We start from the raw sequence: 21,494 nt of genomic DNA, 5'->3' as shown, positions 1-21,494 counted from the left end.
CCCGCTCTTATAGGCGGCGGAGGGCGCCGAGCCCTATGTAAATGCCGGCACGGCCCGCCCCGCAGCACTGCCCTCCGCACCGCCGGGCGGGTGAGTGCCGCGCTCCTGTCGTCCCCTGCGCGGGGGGCCGGGGGGTGGTGGTGGTCGCTGCCTGCGCGGAGGGCTGCGGATCGGTTCTACGCGTGACGCGCCTGCGTGGGGGCTGCGGTGGTGGCGGAGCCGGGGAGGAACACGCGTGTGCGGTGCGGGGATCGGAGCTCTGCTGAGCCGTGAGCCGGGATCCGCCTGTCCCCTGTGCACGGGGGGAGCCGAGGCTTGCGGCTGCCTGCGGGGTGTGGCGGGGTCAAGGGGTTGTGCTGCTCCTGTCTCTTCTTGCGTTGAGGGCGCTGAGTGATGGGGACTGTGCGTGTCCCCGCTTGTGTGGTGTATGGGAAGGGTTGGGCCACACGTTCTGTGCCGACTTGATGGACAGGGTGGGATGGGGCCGTGGGTCCCCACCTCCTTGAACTCCAGGAACATCCTTTCCTTCTTGGGGAATGGTGAGGTGGGGCTGCGTGGCCCTTTCCATATGGGAGAACCGAGGGGTTAGGGCTACTGCCCTGTTCTGCTTGGAGCACTCACCTGCGTGGGGAGGTTGGGACTGCTCGTGTCCCTGCCTGCATGGAGGACTTGGGATGGCAGGGTCACGGGGGTCCCTGTCTACGTGAGGGCAGAGTGGGATGAGGTCAGACACGTCTCCCTCCTGTGTGGTGCAGTGGAGCCACGCGTATCCTCATATGTGAGGCTTTGCAGCCACAGGACGTGGAGTTTGGGTTGCATGTGTCCGTATGTTGTGTGAGTACAGGGCAGTAGGTGGGCAGGTATGAACCCCAAGGGATTTATGTCCCACCTGAGGGGGGAATGTCTCATGTGCACTGTGTTGGCACGGGGCATCTGGTCCCAAGAGTGTTCCCAGGTGGGACCAATCCCTGTGTGAATGTCATCCACGATGTGTTCCCAGCTTTGTTGTTTTCTGGATAACATGCAAGGCTGGCGAGATGCAGCCTGATCCCAAACCCCAGTGCTGGCTGGCTAGCTGGGAAAGCATCAGTCCCTCAGTCTGTCCCACCTGCACAGGAGGAAAACCAGAAAAGAATCTGTGACTAACTGGGACCATAGAGGTCAAGGCTCCAGGCTTCACAGGTGCCTTGAGTTTGCTCTTCTTTACCTACACGGTAACACTTTGCCCTGCCACAGGGCTGCCACTGTTTAGGGGATGAATATCTGACTCTAGGGGAGCCAAATCTGCTGAGATCAGGTGGAGCTGGATTCCTAGCTGTGGGGGGAAGCCACGTGGTTGTGCTATCTGCATCGAGTTTCAACATTCTCAGAGGGATGTAAAAGTTCAGTTTTAGGCCACAGGTTTTCTCTCTGATGGGAAAAGACGGGACTGAGGAAGCTGTTCTTTGCTTCCACTAAGTACAGATGGAGGAAGTGGTTTTCCCAAGGTGGCTCAGGGAATCTGTGGAACAGCAAAGCCCGGAGGGCTCATCAGACCTTAAAAACTTTCTGGTACATTTTACAAGTCTTTGGAACCAAACCTTGAAATCTTCCAATCAACAAGCTGCTCCATGGGCTTCCAAGGCTGATCTCAATTTCGTTACATCAGGGAAACCACTGAGGAGTTTGGGAGGCTTGGAGGCACATGTGAAAAGAGGAGTCTTTTTCTGGAGAAGCCAGAGAACTGATTCTCAACTCATGGAGACCATACCAAGAAAGAGTGGGGAAAGGAGTTGATGAGGACAGCTGAGTACTGCTCTTGGGAGATCCATCTTCTTTGGACGTGGGGTCCCAAGCCTAGATGCGCGTCTTGCCCTTCTTGAGGATATCCTGTAAGGATTGATATCTCTCAGCCTTGCCTTTGAAGGAGTTCCCAGCAATGGCTGGAGAAAGTCTGACAGATGGGAGATGTGTCAGTGCCTCCCATGCCCACACAGCCCAAGTTCTGCCATTGAGAAGTGCTCTTGGGAAAGAGACATTGCGCTTGAGGAGATGCACTGCAGATATGATAATAATTCACAGGAAAGCGTAGAGGTAATGGAAAGGCATGAAAGGGAAGTTTCACACTGTTGGAAAACAGTGCGTGGTCCAGGATCCTATTGACCAACTACTGCTTGGAGCAAGGCAGCCACACTGATTGTGTCACGCTGGCTTGACTCGGTGTGCCCAGGTCTGGAAGATCTCCCTACAGTCTGGGATGGACTGGGCAATAAGAGATGAGAAGCGCATGAGAACTAGCTTGTGTCTTGTCTGAATCAAGAGTAATTCCCTTAGCTGACAAAATGGGAGATGTGCTCAGTGACAGAAGGAGTTCTCAAAATTACTTTCTGCTGACGCCTGGAGAGAACAAGAAAGGGTAAGGGGCACAGGTGCTACGCTGTGCCCACAGAGCTGTGCTTTGGGTTGTGGCTTCATGCCACACATTCTGACATTGGTAAGTTTTCACCTGAAGGTGAAACCCTCAGCTGTTGGTACATTGTGGGTGAGCAGGAGAGAAATCCAGCAGGAGACCAGCCACGTGGTGATGGTGAATGGGCACTGCCACTGCTGGCTCTCCAGAAATCTCTGATGGAAGTGCGTTCATCCAGGTTCCTGTGCTGCGTTCACGACCTGGCTATGGGTATCCAGCTTCACAAGTGCAACTAACTGTGACCACAGATGGTAAATCTCAGCTCACTTCATTAGGCGCGGGGATAATACGCTTACTGACATAGGCATTATAACTGTGCCACTGATGATAATCAGTGAAAAACCCCCGCTGCAATTAGCAGAAAGTAAAAAATAAAACCCACAGAACTGCTGACAGTGTGTCAGCCTTCCTGAAACCAATGTTTCTCAAGGCTTGCTTCAAACAATTGGGGAAAAAAATAACCAAACCAAACAAAACCACAGCAACCCCCTCCCTGTCCCTTCTTCCCCCTCCCCTCCCAAAAAAAAAAACAAGGTAAAAGGGACTTGCTGAATTGTCATGGTGCAGTGTAGGAGTATCTGGGAGATCTGTGTACCCCCATATTTCTTGGTAATGCAGCTCATCCAAAATGATGTTAGCATTTCGATACTCACCCACAATGCTGTTAGTCACCCATAATGCTGGAACAAGTGGGCAAAGACCATATTTAGTGGAAAACCCTATTTTGGAGTCATATCCAAGTTTGGTATTCCTGTGCATGGAAAGCCAGTGGCAGCATTATATCATTTGTGATTTAAAACAAATATAACCTATGCTGTTTATGACTGGGAATCCCTCTGTTCAGTCAGGTGTTGGCTGAGGATTTGAAGGTTCACGTCCCATCGATGACGTTTGCTCTGCATTCAGGGTCTTTGCGTAAAGTGACTTGGTATGGCATCACAAGAAAGACTGGTTCCAAGGAGGTCATCAAGCATTTGCAAGGACATAAACTGAGAAGTGACAGAGAGATCTTTAAATGCAAATTTAGCACATTTGGGGGCATCTGCCTGCATGCTGTGGATGTTCCCCTTGGGTCCAATGCTCGGTTTTGTTTGGATAGGACAATGTGAGTGCAGAGAAGCGACTGGTTTAAATGTTTCTGTAAGGATGAGCTTATTCCTAATAACTGAGTTGGCAGAGCTTAAGGTCTTTGTGCTGCACATGATGAATGGTGAACCTGCAGTTGGGGCTACCTGGTCCTGCTTCAGCAGAAGGGCCGTGTCAGGCCAGGAGGTATCTCCTGACAGAACTTGGCCAGTGATGGGACCCCATTTCCTTCCCACAGCCTGAAGTCTGTACTCAAATACTGCTGACGGATGGCAGCAGTAGACACCACAAGAGGGAGCTGGCAGTATGGTCTGTAGATCATAGGATCGCAGAATTTTGGATAAGACCTCTAAGGCGATCAAGTCCATCCATTAATTCAGCACTGCCGAGTCTGCCACTAAACCTCGTTCCTGAGCACGATGTCTGTGCACCTTTTAAATACTTCCGAGGACGGTGCCTCCTAGGGCAGCCAGCTCCAGCTCATTCCTCATCCTTTCTAGTTGCAGATTGCTTCTTCCAAGGACCCAGGGGCAAATGCAGCACACAGAGATGACATCGTGTCTGATGGTGCTTCTACTGATGTCGTGGACCTTGGGTGGTAAGAGCAGTTTCTGGGAAAGGCGTCCAGGGGTAGAGCCTGGATCCAACGGAGTTTCATGGGGTAGTTTATCAGAGACAAGATGATTCATTTTGTGAGGAGATAAGAAAATGGAGCAAGGTTCTGAGTCTGTGGAGTCCGCAGTCTTGGAGACTCCTCTATTGCTCTGAGTGCACAGCTTGTAACCAGGAAATGGAGCTTCTTCCTAGGGTGATGAACATTAACAGAGGTAAAACAAGGTGCATGCTTATTGGAATAGGTGGATTGTTAATACACAGTGCAAAGAGGAGAGCATAACTCCACGTGATGAGAAGGAAGGGAGGACTTTTGTCACAGAGAGAAGAAAATGAAAATCATTGAGAGCAGACTGGTGGGAGCCAGAAATCATATGCATTGATTTAGAAACATCAGGATCCCAAGCATTAATTTCTACTTCACGCATGGATTATTCCTCAAAAGAGGGCAGAACTCCTCAAAATACCCGTTTGTACAGAAGGTTTCAGACAGATGGTGGGGAAAACAGAACAGCGTAATATAATTTTATAGTGGAAACGCTCTTTCCATGCATTATTTTGCTGCTCACCACATGGGTTCGTCTCTTCCAGGAGCCCAGAAGAACATCAGCTGGGAGGTGCAGCGCTACGATGGCTGGTACAACAACCTGCAGCACCACAGCCGCGGCTCCGTGGGTGCGTGTCAGGGCTGGGATGGCAGTGGAGGGGGGGGGCAGGTGATGCTTCGACAAGGGGACTGAGAGAGAAAGCCTTTCCCACTCGAGCCTGAGCCCAGGTAGATCACTAGATGCACCTGGCAGCCACGCGGGGCTGGATCAGGGCAGAGCGGAGCTGTGCAGCGTGGGGCCGTTCAGAATGTCTGAGGCTGGGGGACACGGCTGTTCGCAGCTGATGATCAGGGATCCCAGGGCTGGGAAAAAGACATCTTTGGAGACAGACCTGTAGAAAATTAGCCCAAAGAGAAACCAGCAAATTCAGGATTTCTCCCACGTTTAGGATTCTCCAGCAAATGAATACCACCATGCTGGTGGAAGGCCTTTTGAAACCAACGTCGGGTGCAAAGTCAGGGTGTTTCTCATCCCATCCTTCGTCTCTGTGCCCCTCTGGCTGTTCCCTCCCGCTTCCCGCAGTGCGAGCAGTCCCGTACTTACAACACAGGATTGCACAGTCAATGCAGGCAGCTTGATATCACTCCAGTTACCACATGCAGCACACCACTGGGCTCCCAATAAAGCAAAGGCATTGCAGAGGGAGAAGGGAAGGACAACAGGAAGGGAACATGCCCACACAGGATCCCTCTTCATTTTATAAGGACTGATCCCAGTGTTGCAAGCAATGCTGGGAGTCGGCCTTGGTACCAAAAGTGCCTGCGTCCTCCCATCTCTTTCTTCTTGTGCCTCCACGCTGTGGCTGTTCCCTGCTGCTGGGTGCTGTTGGACCCACGCTCTGGTGTCACAGGTTCCCGGTTGCTGCGTCTCCTGCCAGCCAACTACGCAGACGGTGTCTACCAGGCCCTGCAGGAGCCCCATGTACCCAACGCTCGCCAACTCAGCAACGCAGTGGCACGGGGACCTTCTGGGCTGCCCTCCCAGAGGAACACAACTGTGCTGGCTGTCTTCTTTGGTAAGAGCTGGAAACTGCCAAGGGGGGGAAGATATTTGTTTTTCATGCCCCTTGATGGCACATCAAAGCTCTCCTCACACCCACCGCTTCAGAGCGAGCCCACATCCTAAAGATAGAACCTTGCTTATTGTCCTACCAGAATGCTGTCCATCTGTCATATGAGCTAGGCATGAATTTTTGGTGACCTTTGACAAATACTGATATTTGTCACTTAGAAACTTCCTCGTTTGTTTTAGCAGTAGAGTTATCTGATGGTAGAACAACTGACAGAGCTGATAAGAGCTGCGTGGTGAGTGGTTGCTGGGCAGAAGTGCTACAAGCACTTCAGAGCAGTTTCTTTTGTTGCTCCAGACGGGTCTGGAGTCCCTGGGAGCTGCTGGCTCACTGAGGAAGCAGGTTGAACTTGTCAAAGAAATGGAGACAAATTAGTTTCATGCAGCTCAAGGTTCTCACAGGTCTCCAGATGGCTTAATGAGGGTGCTCAGTGCTGAGATGAGCCATTGGAGGGGTAGACGTTGATGTGGTACCATTCAGCTTCTCTCTGGAGCCAGATTTTCCCATCCCACTAGAACTCAAACAGGCCAAGAGTCACTGAGCTCAACCTCAGCAGCAACTATTGGCCTTGAAGGCCATCAGCAAGGGGGAGTTCAGGGAAGTAATGGCTGAGCCCCGCTCCAGGTAAAATAGTGGCCTGCAGATGGTCTTTGAACTGCTGGCTGAGTTTCTCCACCCTGGTCCCCGAATACCCTTTCCTCACTCATGAGGTCCAACCAGGAGTGCCTGGAGCATCATCTATTCCAGGTGCTGGTCACAGTCATCCCAACGACTGCCCATGCTTGGCTCTCTGGCAGGTTTCCACGTGCTCTCAGACATCCTGGGGACAGAGAAACCTGGCTGTCCTGCTGAGTTCCTGAACATCCGCATCCCAGAGGGGGACCCCGTGTTTGACCCTGCAGGCACTGGAGATATTGTCCTGCCCTTCCAGCGTATCCACTGGGCACTGGAGACAGGGCAGAGCCCCAACAGCCCCCGAGAACAGGTAGGAGATTGCATTTCCTTTACTTTCAGCTAAATTCATCTTCATCTGGAGTTCGGGTTTATGGCATTTCCAAAGAAAAGTGCAGCACTTTTTCAGGTGCCTGCAGGAACAAAGTGCAAATGAACCCAAAGCACAGCATGCAAGGTGCTGGTTTTCATGAAGCGATAACTGGTTGCTCAAGATTAATGATTTTTTTGGCCAGAAGAAAACTTGGTTACTCTAGATCCGCCTAATTTTAATGCGCATTTGAGTGTCTTGTATGCTTTAAAGAGAGCAGAAGAGAAAGTGCAAAGGAGAAATTTTCAATCTTCCTTGGCTGTTGGAGTCTTTATTGCATCAAAATTAGCATAGATAAGTCTTGCTGGTATTGGAGAAGAGCAGTCTCTGGCTGATGAAATAAATACAATCAGAACCTTTTAATGAGATCAAAGAGCTTCAGTACCTGATTTCTACACTCAGTCCACTCTAGGTGATCAGTAATTAAGACATATAATTTAGGCAACTCTTTAATAATGTGTCACAAAAATGAGCTGGTTCTGTCATAAGGCTGCAAAGCTTCTGGATTTCCACAGAAGTCTCCATGTTCTGCAGCGCTGGATGCCTTCCAAAGTCAATGTGCTGTGGGTTTATTTTTTTTTTTTCATTCTGGAGTATTTCCCAACCAAAATTGCTGAAGCAAAACCGCCCTGCCCTATACCTTTCACATGACAAAGCATGATGAGACCAGATCAGCAGGTCACGTTTTCAGCAGTTTCAAGCCTCAGAAGAATGAAAACTCCAGCATGCTTTCAAAAGATAAAGCATTCCTACAGGAATTAGTCCATCAGATTGCATGGGGATTGGCTGTGATTGTATTTGCACCCTGGTAATTCTTGCTAAAACAGGGGATGGGACGGCTTGTAAGATCAGACAGGTCAGGAAGCGACTTTTCAGATGTCTTGCACCTTTTGACACCCATTGTGCTCACCCTAGACCAACGAGGTGACAGGCTGGCTGGATGGCAGTTCCATCTATGGCCCTTCGCATTCCTGGAGTGATGCCCTGCGGACCTTCTCAGAGGGACAGCTGGCAGCAGGACCTGGAGGGCACGTCCCCAGGGAGACAGATGGGAAGGTCCCCATGTGGAAAGCTCTGGATCCATCCACCGGACAGGGCGGCCCTCGTGGGATCTATGGTAAGGGGCAATCTGCAGCTTCCTTAGTGGTTGTCTCATGGCCACCCCAGCTGTGGGAGACAAGGCAGCATCCTGGTCTGAGGGAGAGGAAGATGTGCTGTGAACTGAAGGTACTGTGTCCCCAGAAGGCACTGGGTCATTTCCCAGAGGCTGGCAGGTACTCATGCCTCAGATTCGAGGCAATCTCCTGTTGGGAAAGGGAATACAGACAATAAGAACCGGCTCAGCTTGCTTTGAATTCCTTACTTGCCCGACCCCTGCTCTGTGCTTTGGGCCTGTGCTGCCCGTTTGCTCACATCCACAGTGAGAAACAGTGAGGAGAAAAGAACAGGGGGCAAGAGAGGCTGGGGTTCAACCAATGGGGCTGGGGACTTAACCACAGACATGCCAAGCTCGTGGGTCAGAGGAGGAAGGGAAGGCATGGGTGCCTCCATCCCCCTCTGATGTCTCTGGTGGCTCTTGCAGACCTGGGGAATGCCTGGGGGAATGAGAACCGCTTCCTGCAGGCCATAAGCATCGCTTGGTTTCGATACCACAACTACCTGGCTGCAGAGCTGGCCAAGGATCACCCTAGCTGGTCTGATGAGGATATCTTCCAGCATGCTCGCAAGAGGGTCATTGCCACCTTCCAGGTGAGGGACAGGACCTTGTGGTCCCCAGTGTTCTCCCTGATCTTGTCCCTGACCTGGCTCCCTGTGCCGCAGAGCATTGTGCTGTACGAGTGGCTGCCTACCCTGCTGGGGACACCCGTTCAAACATACACAGGTGAGAGTCACAATGGGCAATGGGGTGAGGGCCTCCTTTTCCCCCATCCTGGGTGCTGGATCCAGCCATTACTGCCTCCCTGCAGGTTACCAGCAGCACCTGGACCCCAGCCTCTCACCAGAGTTTGTGGCAGTAGCAAGGATGTTCCTTGCCACCATGGTGCCACCGGGTGTCTACAAGAGGTAGGAGGAGCATGATGCCCAGGAAGGGGACACCTAATCTTGAGACATGGCTGGGGATAATCCCTGCTTGGCCCCAGCCTGGGGACATCCCTGGCCAGGGACTAAGTGCCCAGCCCTTCTCTGATGTCTTAGGGATCCCAGCTGCCATTTACGAAATGTGTCCAGCTCCAGTGATCCATTCCCAGCAGTGCGGCTCTGCAACAGCTACTGGAGCAGAGAGGTATGGAGAAGGATTCCAAGCATGTGGTAGAAGTTCTGTTTCCCCGTGGACTGTCTTTTCCTTGGGAGGAGTCGTTTCCCACAAAGGGAAGGGACCCACTGTACCTTCAGCTGATGAGGTCGGGGATGTGAGGACAATCTGTTCTGGGCACAGAGTCAAAGCAATCTGCAGAGCAGTTACTGCTGTGGGACTGTTGGACTGGAGCTGCTCTGCCTCTTACCCCTTCTTTGGGGTCATTTTCTAGCTTGATCCATATTGGATCCTGTTCAGCTCTGGTGGTGGTGGCAGGATCACTTTCATGCTAACAGCTTCTGGTCTTGTGCCCCAAGGCTCCGCAGGAGGACACGTGTGCCATGACCAGAAAAATCCACTGGTTGCTTGGGTTGGTGGTGCACTTACCCTGCCTGGGCTTCATTCAGCGCTTTATATTATGGAGGACTGAACAGGGGGTGAAAGGATAATTGGGCACAGAGTAAGCAAGGAGAGTGAGATCCTCCTCATCCAGACATACCAGATGCCTTCTTTAGGCTCAGCAGGCTCAGACCTCGAGGTTGAGCTGACACAGAGGAGATGAACCTGGAAGACCCATAGGTCCTCTTTGTCCTTTGGGTGCTGGGTTCAGGGCGTTGGGGCCTCCTTACATCCTTCAGTCTGTGAGGAACCACCTCATCTTCCCTCAGAGCACTGGGATGCAGCAGGAAGATGTGGATGATCTCCTGCTGGGGATGAGCTCGCAGATTGCGGAACAGGAAGACAGCATTGTGGTGGAAGATCTCCAAGGTCGGCACTCAGAGCACATCCAGCCCCATGCAGGGCATACTGATTACAGCCCTGGGGCTTTCATCACAAGAGCGTGGCGCCGGTCCCCATGTTCAGCATGGCCTGTGGCAGAGATGAGGCCCGCCAGGCACCCAGGGCTGTTGAGGTTGCCATGTTAGCTCTGCCATTGCATCTCAGTGATTTGATTCCACCTCTAGATTACTGGTATGGACCTCTGAAGTACTCCCGCACCGACTACGTGGCCAGCTGGCTGCAGCGCGGCCGGGACCTCGGCCTGCCCACCTACAACCAGGCTCGGGAGCGATTCGGGTTGGAGCCTCTGCAGGACTGGGCAAACTTTCCCCCACACTCTCAGCAAAAGGTACTGGGAAGCTGGTTTGGGTGCAGAAAGCATGTTGTGTGCTGGAGCACCTCGGGGCCGTCCAAGCAGTGGGTGGCTTCTCCAGCAGTGTGGGGAGGGGGTTGTAGCACCTTGCTGAGCTCCCTCCCAGCCCATGGGCACGGGACATCAGGGAAATCCACATTCCTTGCTCCTCCTGGGGCTCACTAGGATTTTCTGCCCAGGTCCTGGAGGTTGCTTCCCTGTACGCTAACGACACGGCCCGGCTGGAGCTGCTCCCTGGAGGCATGTTGGAAGGTGACAGTCCCCTCTTCAGTGCCATCATCCTGGACCAGTTTGTGCGCCTGCGTGATGGTGACAGGTTCTGGTTTGAGAACACCAAAAATGGGTAAATGCCTCTTCCCCCTCATAACACACAGCAGAGATGGAGAAGCCATCCTCCATCTCCCTTAGCTCATAAAACTGTAGGGAACAAGCCCCGGCTGCTACTGGTCATGTCTGTGGGGTTAAGCAGTGGCACCCCAGGACCACCACTTGGCTCCACGTCATTTCACCAGGCTGTTCACGGCGAAGGAGGCCGAGGAGATCCGTAACACCACGTTCCGTGATGTCCTGGCTGCAGTCACCTACTCACAGCAGGCAGAGCTGCAGAGCAATGTGTTTGTCTGGAGCGAGGGTGAGTGCTCCGTCCTGCACTGAGCTGGGACGCAGGACAGGGATGCAGAACATGTGAAATGCAATGGCTGTTTGTAAACAAGGCCGGCAGGACTGATGTTGAAAGTGGGCTGAAGCCCAGGCACGAGCGCTGCATGACTCCTAAAAGGATTCCCAGGTCCCAAAAATGCTCATGATGCCCTGAAATGTTCTGGGGTTAAGGCTTGGTCTCTGCCTACCCTACGTTTTGTCACTCTCCTTACTGGCATGTTCTTTATCTCTTTTATATGCATGAGCACACAGGTCAGTACAATAAATGTGAAGGACCTAAAAGCATTTTATCTGGCACACACTCCAGCCCTTGCAAGACGTTTTGGTTCCTCTGACATGCACTTCTTGCAATTGCTCCCTGGGTTGTACAGCCTAGACAAGCAGAGGCTACAAACCTTGGTTTGCAAACGGTTCTTTCTCAGCCCATCCCGTGGGAGAGGTGGTGGTGTTGAGCTCCCCAGAGTACAAGACCAGTTCTGCACGTGGTCTGATGTGATGTGCCAAGGTTCAGCCTTGAAAACAAACCTTGTCCCTCAAGATCGCAAGCATTCCAGTTTTGCACTGCTCCCTGGGTTACTTGGCAATGAACTCCAAGCAGCATCTCAGCTGGAGGTTCATGGAGATGATGGAGATTGGAAAGGTAAAAGCCCTGTGACTCTCACAGCCTGTCTTCCCCGATGCAGGAGACCCGTGCCCCCAGCCCCAGCAGCTGACAGCTCAACTCCTGGCCAACTGCACACCCATGACCGTGTTGGATTACTTTGAAGGCAGTGGTGCAGGCTTTGGCATCATCATCGTTGTCCTGTGCTGCTTGCCTTTAGGTTTGCCTCTCCAATTCTTTACCTATCTCCTCTTCTACCAAAGAAAGCACAGGAAAGGAACTTTGTGGTACCTCATGCCTCTCTCTCCCATGTGTCCCCAGTGAGTCTCTTTGTTGCTTGGATCATTGCCATTCTCCGTAAGAGAGATTTCAAGAAGCTGCAGAAGAAGAAGAAGGCCAGCATGCGGAGGGAGGTGACCGGCGAGGCGTTACACGGTGAGGCAGCATTTCAGATCCTTTGGTGGTGCCTGGTGATGCTGCTGAAGTCAGCACACATTGAGCTCTATGTCTGTATTCTTGCATATCCAGAGCTCTGTGGCTGGGAGATCATTCTTCCCTTTGTATGTTTGGTCTCTCAGCAGATGTGCTGCCAGCAGTTAGGGAATATCATCAAGCCCAAATAAAATGCAAGACTAGAATGAATTTCACAAATTGGATGAGAGAGGGAGAGCTTAACTCTGGCACAGTTAAGACTCAGGCACGCTTGCACCATGGCATCAGTGATGGCAGTTATTGCAGCAAAGTCAGGCTATGCGATAGAAAACTTAAGGTGACCTGTAGTGTATTTTCTGTTCCCCATCTGCTATGTGCAGCATTGACAGGAAATAATGAAGGCTTTCCATCCCTTGTTGCAAACCCAATGCAATCACTCCAGTGAAGGGGTGAAGGAGGTGCTAGGTTGATTAGAAGCACAAGAACATGTTTCTAACTGAATGCTGTGCTATTTCCCATCAGCCATGGAGTGGCACGGTCCCAAGACAGAGAGCTCCCTTGTCCACATCCAGCTCCAAGCTGACAAAGTGCTCAAAGTGCTGGATGGGAGAGGGCTGCTGCTCCGGAGTGTCAACCTTAAAGCCCAGCAAAGGGTGGAGGTGATCCTCTCCAGCAACAAAGGGAACAAAGCTCTGCTGCTAAAGAGCCCCAAGGAGTATGACCTGGTGAGTGCCACGATGCCTGGAGAGAGCCTCCTGTGGGCCCTCCACCATCCTTGCATACGCACTGCACCATTTGGAGCCTCTGCCGCCCACAGCCATTTGTTGGGATCTTCTGCAGGTGCTGCTGTTCAGCGAGGAGGCAGAGAGAAGCAGCTTCCTTGGAAAGCTCCAAGATTACTTGAAAACAAGCTGCCTTGAGCTGCACGTGTCTGAGATGAAGGAGCAAAAACTGCTGAAACAAGCAGTCACCCAGGAGCAGAGGAAACAAATTCTGGAGACTTTCTTCAGGCACCTGTTTGCTCAGGTATGCAGAAGTGTGGCAGGCTCTGATGCATTGCAGAAAGTATTTCTGTATTGACTGAGCAATGAATGATGCTGCTGTTGGCCTCCGTAGCCAACGGCAAGCCACACACAAGGAAGCTGCCAATAATTTGAGGACCAAGGGACTTTTTCCCTTGTAGAAAACAAAGGAAGTTTGTAGTGGTGACATGAATGTTTAGAGTTGCGAAGAGATGTTTGGATGATGGAACTGTGGTTTCCATCATGTGGAGGAGAAGCATGGGGTGTCCCGTGCCAAAGCCAACATCTCTGCGCAAAAGGTCGAGCAGGTGAGCACCAGCCTTCTGTCCCAGAAACGCTCACGACTTTTCTTTTGTGGGACACAACCTGCAGATGCTGGACATCAACAAGACTGATGCTGGAGAGCTCAACTTTGAGTCTTCACAGAAAGCAAAGGAGTCCCTGACATGTGAGCTGAGCAGGGCTGAGTTTGCCGAGGCCCTTGGGCTCAAAGCCAACTCCATGTTTGTGGACTCCATGTTCTGCCTGGCTGACAAGGATGGCAACGGCTACATCTCCTTCAGGGAGTTCCTGGACATCTTGGTGGTCTTCATGAAAGGTGGGAGCTGGTGGTTGGTGTCTTCACCTGTTGCCCAAAGTCCTGTTTCTGGACTGAGAGTGAAAAATAAGATCCATCCAACAGGTCAACCTGTAGACACAATTAAAATTCTTTTTGCTTTTGACAGCTCAGCTTGAGTTGTGAGGCAATGACGATGTAGTGATATTTTCTGTGAGACTGTTCATGAGGGGAGCTATCTTAGAGCAGCAATTTGCTGAACTGTCACCTCCAATATACAACTCTGCTCCATCTCCCTAAACGACCAAGGAAAAAAAGGGATTTGCAGGTGGAGGTGGTGAATGCCAGATTCAGTCACTGCAGCTCCCAGAAAAAAATCTTGGCTTGAAAAAGCATGTTCTGGGTTTGCACAATAATGCACAACAAAGAATGCATAGATACCCATTTCTTCACTGCACTCTTGAGAAAGTCAAGCTGGAGTGCAACACAAGGGTCTGAAGATGAGTTCAGTTACCATTCAGACTGAGCAGCAGAGTGATTTTACTCTCTTCAGGGCTGGATGAGACTTAACTGGTGCATGTCCGGACTCTTGAAGACAATGTCTGAAAGCAAGTGTGCTGGTGAAAGCAGGATCTTGCTCTTACTTTCTCTTCTGTGCCACCAGGGTCCTCAGAGGAGAAGTCCAAGTTGATGTTCAAGATGTATGACATTGATGAGAATGGGTTTCTCTCCAAGGAGGAATTTCTGAGGATGCTCAGGTACTTCTCCTCAGCTCAGTAGTGATTTTCATGATGTCTGCACAAGCAGCTCACAGCTTCAGTGCTTCAGTCCCCAAGGAAGCTACATGAGAGCCTGCGAGCTCAACACTTGTAACCGGGAGCCCATTTCTACTGTGAGATTTGACTGGGGCTCTGCCCCATGTTATTGCAAGGACTCAAACTATGGTCTCATCTCTCCTCCTTGCTCCAGGTCCTTCATTGAGATATCCAACAACTGCTTGTCCAGAGAGCAGGCGGAGCAGGTGACAGAGTCCATGTTCCAGGCCTCAGGGTTTCAGGACAGGGATGAGCTGACATGGGAGGACTTCCACTACATGCTGCGGGACCATGACAACGAACTTCGTCTCACCCAGCTCTGCATCAGAGGTCAGTGGGGGAGTGGATGAGAGCTCTGGGTCACCTCTGTTGGCCTGGAGGGGATGGGTAGCATCTAACTCATAGCTCCCAAATCTTGTCCCATCCCAAATCAATCTCTCCAACTAACAACCATTGCGTCTCTTACACTGTAAATGGCCATTTTGTTCTTTTGGCTTCTGAAAGGCGTCCCTGAGGTGTTCAAGCAAAACGTACACAACCGTGTCTCCTTCATCAAGAAAGAGCCCAGAGGGTAAGTGCTTTCACTGGTCCTGCTGCCACTTCTGTTTCTGCCACTGGGCACATCCATCCTTCACCTCAGCTTCTCCAGCAAATGCTCCTGAAATGCTTTGCTTTTGGAGTGAATCCATCCACTGTACCAAGCAGCTAGAGTTCATGCAAGCAGGGAGGAGTGGGATGGCTTCTCAGCTGAGTCTGAGATGGAAAGCATCCATGGGGCAGCAATGGGGAAAATTTTGGAAAGGCCAAACTTGCTGCTGACTGACCCACAAGGACTGCTTCAGTCAGTATGTCTCTCCCTCTTTCTGGCAGAACCACCTCAGACAGGGAGGACCCAAACCAGGGCATGGTGGCCCACTGCATGGATCGAGAAGGGCATCAGCTGAGGAAGAGACCAGGCAGAAAGTGAGTAAGCTCATCCCCTTGTTGGCTTTCTCACATCTCTGTGTAGCACATAGGTCAAGTGATGCTGCTGGGAAGAGTAATGCATTGGGGAGGGGATGCAGGAGCAGATCTGCTGGAGATGCTCAGCCCCAGCAGGCAAACCAAGCCCTTGCTGAGCACCTCCAGTGAGGACAGTGCAGGTCTGGCTGCTTTCCTTCTACTGCCGGGGGTGTGGGAATATCTCTCTGAAAATAAATAAATAAAGAAGTGGACAACTTTGGAGACCATGCCAGTGGATTTTGGGCTGTATGCCCCACCCACAGAGAGGAGCACTGCAGTCCCTTGGAACTGTGCTGATTCACACATGGGCTGCCTGCAGGCGTTGCCAGAGAGGCTGCAGTCCTCACTGCTGTGGCAAATACTTCCACAAAGCAGCAGTTAAATGGCCAGTTTTATGGCCAGGAGTAATATATTTTTCATAATAGCTCGGTTTCCCTTAACAATGTCAAGGACTTCCGCTATTCTGTAATGTTTATGGAGGTTTGAATATAAAAATGCAAATTATCTTTTACAGTCCCTATCTACAGTTTCATTTGTGAGTCACACGACCTGCTGAGATGCTGCTGTTGTCTTTCAAGTAGACCAACCAGTGACCTGAGGTCACCCACTGACCCCGTGTCCCTTGGGTCACTGCAGCAATGGGTGTGCAGAGTTGGTTGCAGGGACGAAGACCCAAATCTAGGCACTGCAGCACGCTGCACAGACCAAGAGGACCCTGTTGATTGTATCTGTTGTTCTTGTTCTTCACAAGGGCGAATCAGTACCAGCTGCATCTATACACTGAAGCACAACGGAAGAAGTACCAGCAGAACAAAGTTCAGCAGAAGATCCAGGAGTTCAAGCGTTTCATTGAAAATTACCGGCGTCACATCGTCTGCGTGGTCCTGTTCTCTGCCATCACCGCCGGCTTGTTTGTAGAGAGAGCATACTGTGAGTGGCCCTGCAGCCCCACGTGCTCCTTTGGAGGAGCTGCCCGTTGCACGGGGCGTGCTGCAAAAGGTCTTTGGGCGATGGCGCTGGTCCTCGCGAGGAATAACTGTAGAGTTACTGGGGTCAGATGAGACCTGTGGAGGGTCAGAGCAAAGGCAATTTCAAAGCTAAAGGTCTCTTGTCTGGAGGAAGCCTGAGGAGCTCTGAAGTTGGAGATGTCACCACCTCACTGCGTGTGGGCCAATGTTTGTGATCATCTTCCCTGTGTTCTTGTTTTATGTCTAACTTGAATTTCCTTTTGTGAAACTCACGCAGTTGCTTCTCATCCTTTCACTATGCAGCTCTGAAAAAGAATTTGGCTTTGTCTCATCTGTAAAACCCACCAAAAAGTTTCAGATAGCAACAAGGTCCATCCCCTACCTACCATCCTCCAGCCTGACCATTTCCTTCACCCTCTCCCCTACATAATGTATCCCAACTCCCACCTGTCCTGGTGGACTTTTCTGGGCTTGCTCTAGTTTGTTGATACCTCTTACATTGAGATGTCCAACTTTGGACATAAGGTACAGATTCAAAATGCCCAACAGAGAGCAAACGCCTCCCTGGAGCTCCAAGGACACCCTGTCACCCAGCAGCAGCATACCAGGGTCTGACACAGCAAATCATGCCTCTGTTATGCAAGCCCATCTGGATGACATTTCCTTGGTTACAAACACAAGTGGTCGTCCCTGTGGAGCAGAAAGGGGCACTGTCTCCATCACTAGGCCCATCGTGACATCCGCTCTGCTTTCTTCCCCTGCCAGACTACGCCTTTGCATCCCCCAGCACTGGAATTGCACAGACCACCTTTGTGGGGATCATCATCTCGCGAGGATCGGCTGCCTGCATCTCCTTCCTGTACTCCTACATCCTGCTCACCATGTGCCGCAACCTCATCACCGTCCTGCGGGAGACATTCCTCAACTGCTACATCCCCTTCGATGCTGCTGTGGATTTCCACCGCTGGATTGCCATGGCAGCCCTGATTTTCTCAGGTAGGTGGGCTGCTGGGGTGTAGGGCAAGAGGATCAGACAACCATGGCGTGGCAGGAGAAGGTGAGAAGCTTGAAGACACCAGAGAAGATGAGGAATCACCGCGTCCTTGGTCACATAAGTGAGGCCTGTCACATCTCCATCCACAGCAGTGGTAATGCTGTTCTCTCCCTTTTTCTCTCCTTATAGTGCTCCACACTGCAGGTCACATAGTGAACGTCTACATCTTTTCAGTCATGCCTCTTAGTGTGTTGTCCTGCCTCTTTTCCAGTGTCTTTATGAATGATGGGTAGGTGAAATTTAAAGTGCAGTCCAGGGAGACCATCCTGGACATAGAAGGGAATGGAAATGCAAGCCAGGAGTTTGGTTTCTCCCAGGGCTGGCAATGCCACGGGGCAATTTCTTGTCCCTCTAGGTCACAGCTCCCTCAGAAGTATTACTGGTGGTTCTTCCAGACCATTCCAGGTGAGAACACGCAGCAGGGCCCAGCCCCAGTGGAGCCCCAATGGGGCAGCCCTGATCGCCTCCCAATCCTTCCTTTCGCAGGCATGACAGGAGTGCTGCTGCTCATCATTCTGGCCGTGATGTACATCTTCGCCACCCACCATTTCCGCCGCGTCAGCTTCCAGGCCTTCTGGATCACCCACCATCTCTATGTGCTGCTCTATGTGCTGGTAGAGGTCATGGGACGGGAGAGGGGGATGATGCCTGTGGACTGCAACCACGTGAGAGGTCCCTAGGGACCTGGTGGCCTCAGTTCCAGCTCCCTGCTGCTGCTGAGCTGCCACCAACCCAGTAATGGCAGCGCCGAGTGCCGTGCTGATGGTGGCCATCCCCTTTCCTTGTCCAGGTTGTCATCCATGGCAGTTACGCTCTGATCCAGCAGCCCCGCTTCCACATCTATTTCATCATCCCGGCTCTCATCTATGGTGCAGACAAGCTGCTCAGCCTGAGCAGAAAGAAGGTGGAGATCAGCGTGGTGAAAGCTGAGCTCCTGCCATCAGGTACTGCTTCCCTCTGGCTGTGCTGTGCCAGGTCAACTCAGGCCCTTTACAAGAGGATGGAGGCTGCAGGGGTGGAGGAAAAACATCTATGCGAGGGCTGGGTTTTATGGAGTATTCCATGGAGGCAGTTTACGACCCCGGTGCTACACAGGTACCTGTGGCCCCAGAAATTGGTTTGCTGGTGGCTCTAGTACCTCCAACAGGGAGCCATGTCCCATTGCAAGCACTGCACTGTGCTTCCCTCACAACTAGGGAAACTGAAGCAAAGAGCTCAGGCCATCCCACCCATACCCCAGCCTCTCCAGTGTGCTCTCAAGCTGTCCCACCCCCCATCAGCAGAGTTTGAATGCTCTTTCCTTAAGCATTTCTACCAATCGACAAAGGAAAAAATGAAGTCATAGAATGATAGACTTGTTTGAGGTAAAAGGGTCCCTTGAAGGCCATCAGTCCAAGTCACTGCACTGAACAGAGACACCTACAGCTCCATCAGGTGCTCAGAGCCGGTCCCCTTCCCCTCCCCAGGTGTCACTCACCTCCGCTTCCAGCGGCCACAGGACTTTGACTACAAGTCTGGGCAGTGGGTGCGCATTGCCTGCATGGCCCTGGGCACCACGGAGTACCACCCCTTCACACTGACCTCAGCCCCACACGAGGACACGCTGAGCCTGCACATCCGTGCTGTGGGGCCCTGGACCACCCGCCTGCGGGAGCTCTACTCCCCTGAGAGCCTGGCCGTCCTCGGCAAGCTGCCCAAGGTGAGGTGTCCCTCCAGGGATGGGATTCACAGTGCTGGCAGGGGAGAGTTACTGCGGGTGTTAGGGAAAGGTTCTGCACCAAAGGGTGGTGGGCTTAGAATGGGCTGCCCAGGGCAGAGGCATGGCCCTGAGCTGCTGGAGCTCTGAAAGCATTTGGGCAATGACATAAGCTTAGGGTTTTGGGTGGTCCTGTGCAGAGCCAGAAGTAAGGCTTAATGATCCTGTGGATCGCTTCCACGTGGGCATATTCTGTGATTCTGTGAGCCCTGAAGGTGACCAATCCCTGGGCAAGTGGAGGATGTAGACGCTGTACCGATTGCTGGCTCCTTTCTAGCTCTATCTGGATGGACCCTTCGGGGAGGGCCACCAGGAGTGGCACAAGTTTGAGGTGTCGGTGCTGGTGGGAGGAGGCATTGGGGTGACACCTTTTGCATCCATCCTCAAAGACCTGGTCTTCAAGTCATCCATCAACTCCAAGCTGATGTGTAAGAAGGTAAGATGAAACACCTGTAGGGCAAGAGCCCTCCTGAGATACCTTCACCTGGTGTTGGCATCTTTGGCAGTCAAATACCCCATAGCCTTCCAGGGAAGAGCGCCATGCACGTGTGAGAGGTCCTAGTCCCAAGCTGAGCCTCACCCCTGACTTCCACAGATCTATTTCATCTGGGTGACACGCACGCAGCGGCAGTTTGAGTGGCTGGCGGACATCATCCACGAGGTGGAGGAGGCAGACAGGAACGAGCTGGTGTCTGTGCACATCTACATCACACAGCTGGCTGAGAAGTTCGACCTGCGCACCACCATGCTGGTGAGTCCCATGCCGGGAGCAGCTGTGGAGCGGACGCCATGCTTTGGTGGCCTGTCTGACATGCACGGGTCTCTCTTGCAGTACATCTGTGAGCGGCACTTCCAGAAGGTGCTGAACAAGAGTCTGTTCACGGGCCTGCGCTCCATCACCCATTTTGGCCGCCCCCCATTCGTACCCTTCTTCGACTCGCTGCAGGAGGTGCATCCCGAGGTCAGTCCACCGAGCTGCTTGGGGACGGGATGGAGGCTCCCACCTGCAGGCGGGAGGGACTACGATGTCCCCCGTCCCAGCCTTTCCCCAGGGCCCTGGAGACCTCGGTGGTGTAAGAGGAGGGCAGGAAGGGCATCAACCCCCACACTGCTGTAGCTGCTCAGGGAGGTGGTAACCCACGAGCAGGTGGGCTGGGGGAAAACTGCTGCTGACCCTTTTGGCCCCTCCTCCCCAGGTGCACAAGATCGGGGTGTTCAGCTGTGGCCCGCCTGGGATGACGAAGAGCGTGGAAAAGGCTTGTCAGCAGCTGAACAAGAAGGACCAGGCCTACTTTGCACATCACTATGAGAATTTCTGACCCTGCTCCCCTGCTGTTTTATTCCTGTGTCTGCAGTCTTTGTGGGAAAGGTGTGTTTGACCTCAGCATCCATGCAAGCCAGGCCTTGGGCGGTCATGGTCCCATGCTCCCAGCCGCTGCTATTCCTAGAAGAAATGCACCTGTGACGGTGAGCCCAGCACACAGCACCGCCTTCCCGGTACGTCCTGTGCAGGAAACCCAGTGCTGGATTCAAACCTGGCTCTGCCACCTTAATCCTGCAATCAGAGGTTGGCTCTGAACAACTTTTGGAATGTTGGCAGAACCCAAATTCACAGCACTTTGCCTACAGACCCAGGGATCAGGTCATGGGGAGGCAGCAAGCTCTCTTCTCCTGCACGTGGGCTCGGCTTCCCTAATGCACTCATTTGTGCCTGCTCATGAGTGATCTGAGCCTCCCCCAGGTCTGCTTAGGGCCTGTGTTTGCACTGGCTTCTTTCAGCAGCATCACCATCCTCTGATCAAGGATTATTTATGCCTGTTTAATTAATGCCTGGCTATGCATCGCTGGGCTGTGGCTCTCCTGGGCTATGAATGAGCAATAGGATTTCATCTTTGCTTAAATAAAGCTGACTGAAGTATTAAATCATTTTATTGCCTTCTGTGCTGAGTCTTAGTCACCTGCAGACTTGCAGTACTTGTAGCATCATGCTGGTGTTGCTCCCATTAGAGTATCTGCACCATCCCACCTGGAAGTACATTCAAGAGGAGTGAGTTTCCCTTGCACTCGTCATACAGAAGGGCTGAGGACAGGAGGGCCAAGGACCTGAGGCACAGCCCCCTAACCCTGCAGTGCCAATGCTGCCCTGACTTTGTCTAGGAGGTGCCCACAGAGACTGAGCCTTGGGGAAAAGTTTCATTTGGGTAACTGAGCTCTGCCACAGCCTGGTGAGGGCCAGCAGCACAAAAGCCCAGAGGACAGCACAGCCCAATAGTCACAGACCCCTTCAAACCATCCACTGCACAGCTCAGAGGA

The 21,494-nt window shown here is 52.3% G+C and overlaps 1 protein-coding gene across 1 annotated transcript; it reads left to right on the top strand.

Moving 5' to 3' along the window:
- Positions 1-31: 31 nt before the first annotated feature.
- DUOX2 (dual oxidase 2) lies at positions 32-21,114 on the top strand. The gene is made up of 34 exons (XM_052672421.1): positions 32-90; positions 4,036-4,133; positions 4,739-4,822; positions 5,606-5,770; positions 6,622-6,809; positions 7,782-7,983; positions 8,449-8,615; positions 8,688-8,748; positions 8,834-8,930; positions 9,063-9,150; positions 9,831-9,930; positions 10,128-10,291; positions 10,495-10,658; positions 10,828-10,946; positions 11,659-11,796; positions 11,898-12,011; positions 12,531-12,733; positions 12,849-13,034; positions 13,403-13,628; positions 14,251-14,344; positions 14,556-14,731; positions 14,906-14,972; positions 15,272-15,364; positions 16,155-16,333; positions 17,137-17,367; positions 17,555-17,654; positions 17,781-17,830; positions 17,912-18,039; positions 18,216-18,369; positions 18,892-19,124; positions 19,459-19,617; positions 19,777-19,932; positions 20,014-20,142; positions 20,378-21,114. Exons 2-34 carry the CDS (start codon positions 4,070-4,072, stop codon positions 20,498-20,500), a joined length of 4,602 nt encoding a protein of 1,533 aa, XP_052528381.1. The 5' UTR covers positions 32-90; positions 4,036-4,069; the 3' UTR covers positions 20,501-21,114.
- The last annotated feature ends 380 nt before the right edge of the window (positions 21,115-21,494 follow it).

Source organism: Tympanuchus pallidicinctus, unplaced genomic scaffold (genome assembly GCF_026119805.1).
Source record: "Tympanuchus pallidicinctus isolate F22 unplaced genomic scaffold, pur_lepc_1.0 scaffold12, whole genome shotgun sequence".
In the NCBI taxonomy this organism is placed as follows: Eukaryota; Metazoa; Chordata; class Aves; order Galliformes; family Phasianidae; genus Tympanuchus; species Tympanuchus pallidicinctus.
The sequence above is the reverse complement of the archived record's forward strand: the minus strand, read 5'-3'. Positions and strand labels throughout refer to the sequence as shown.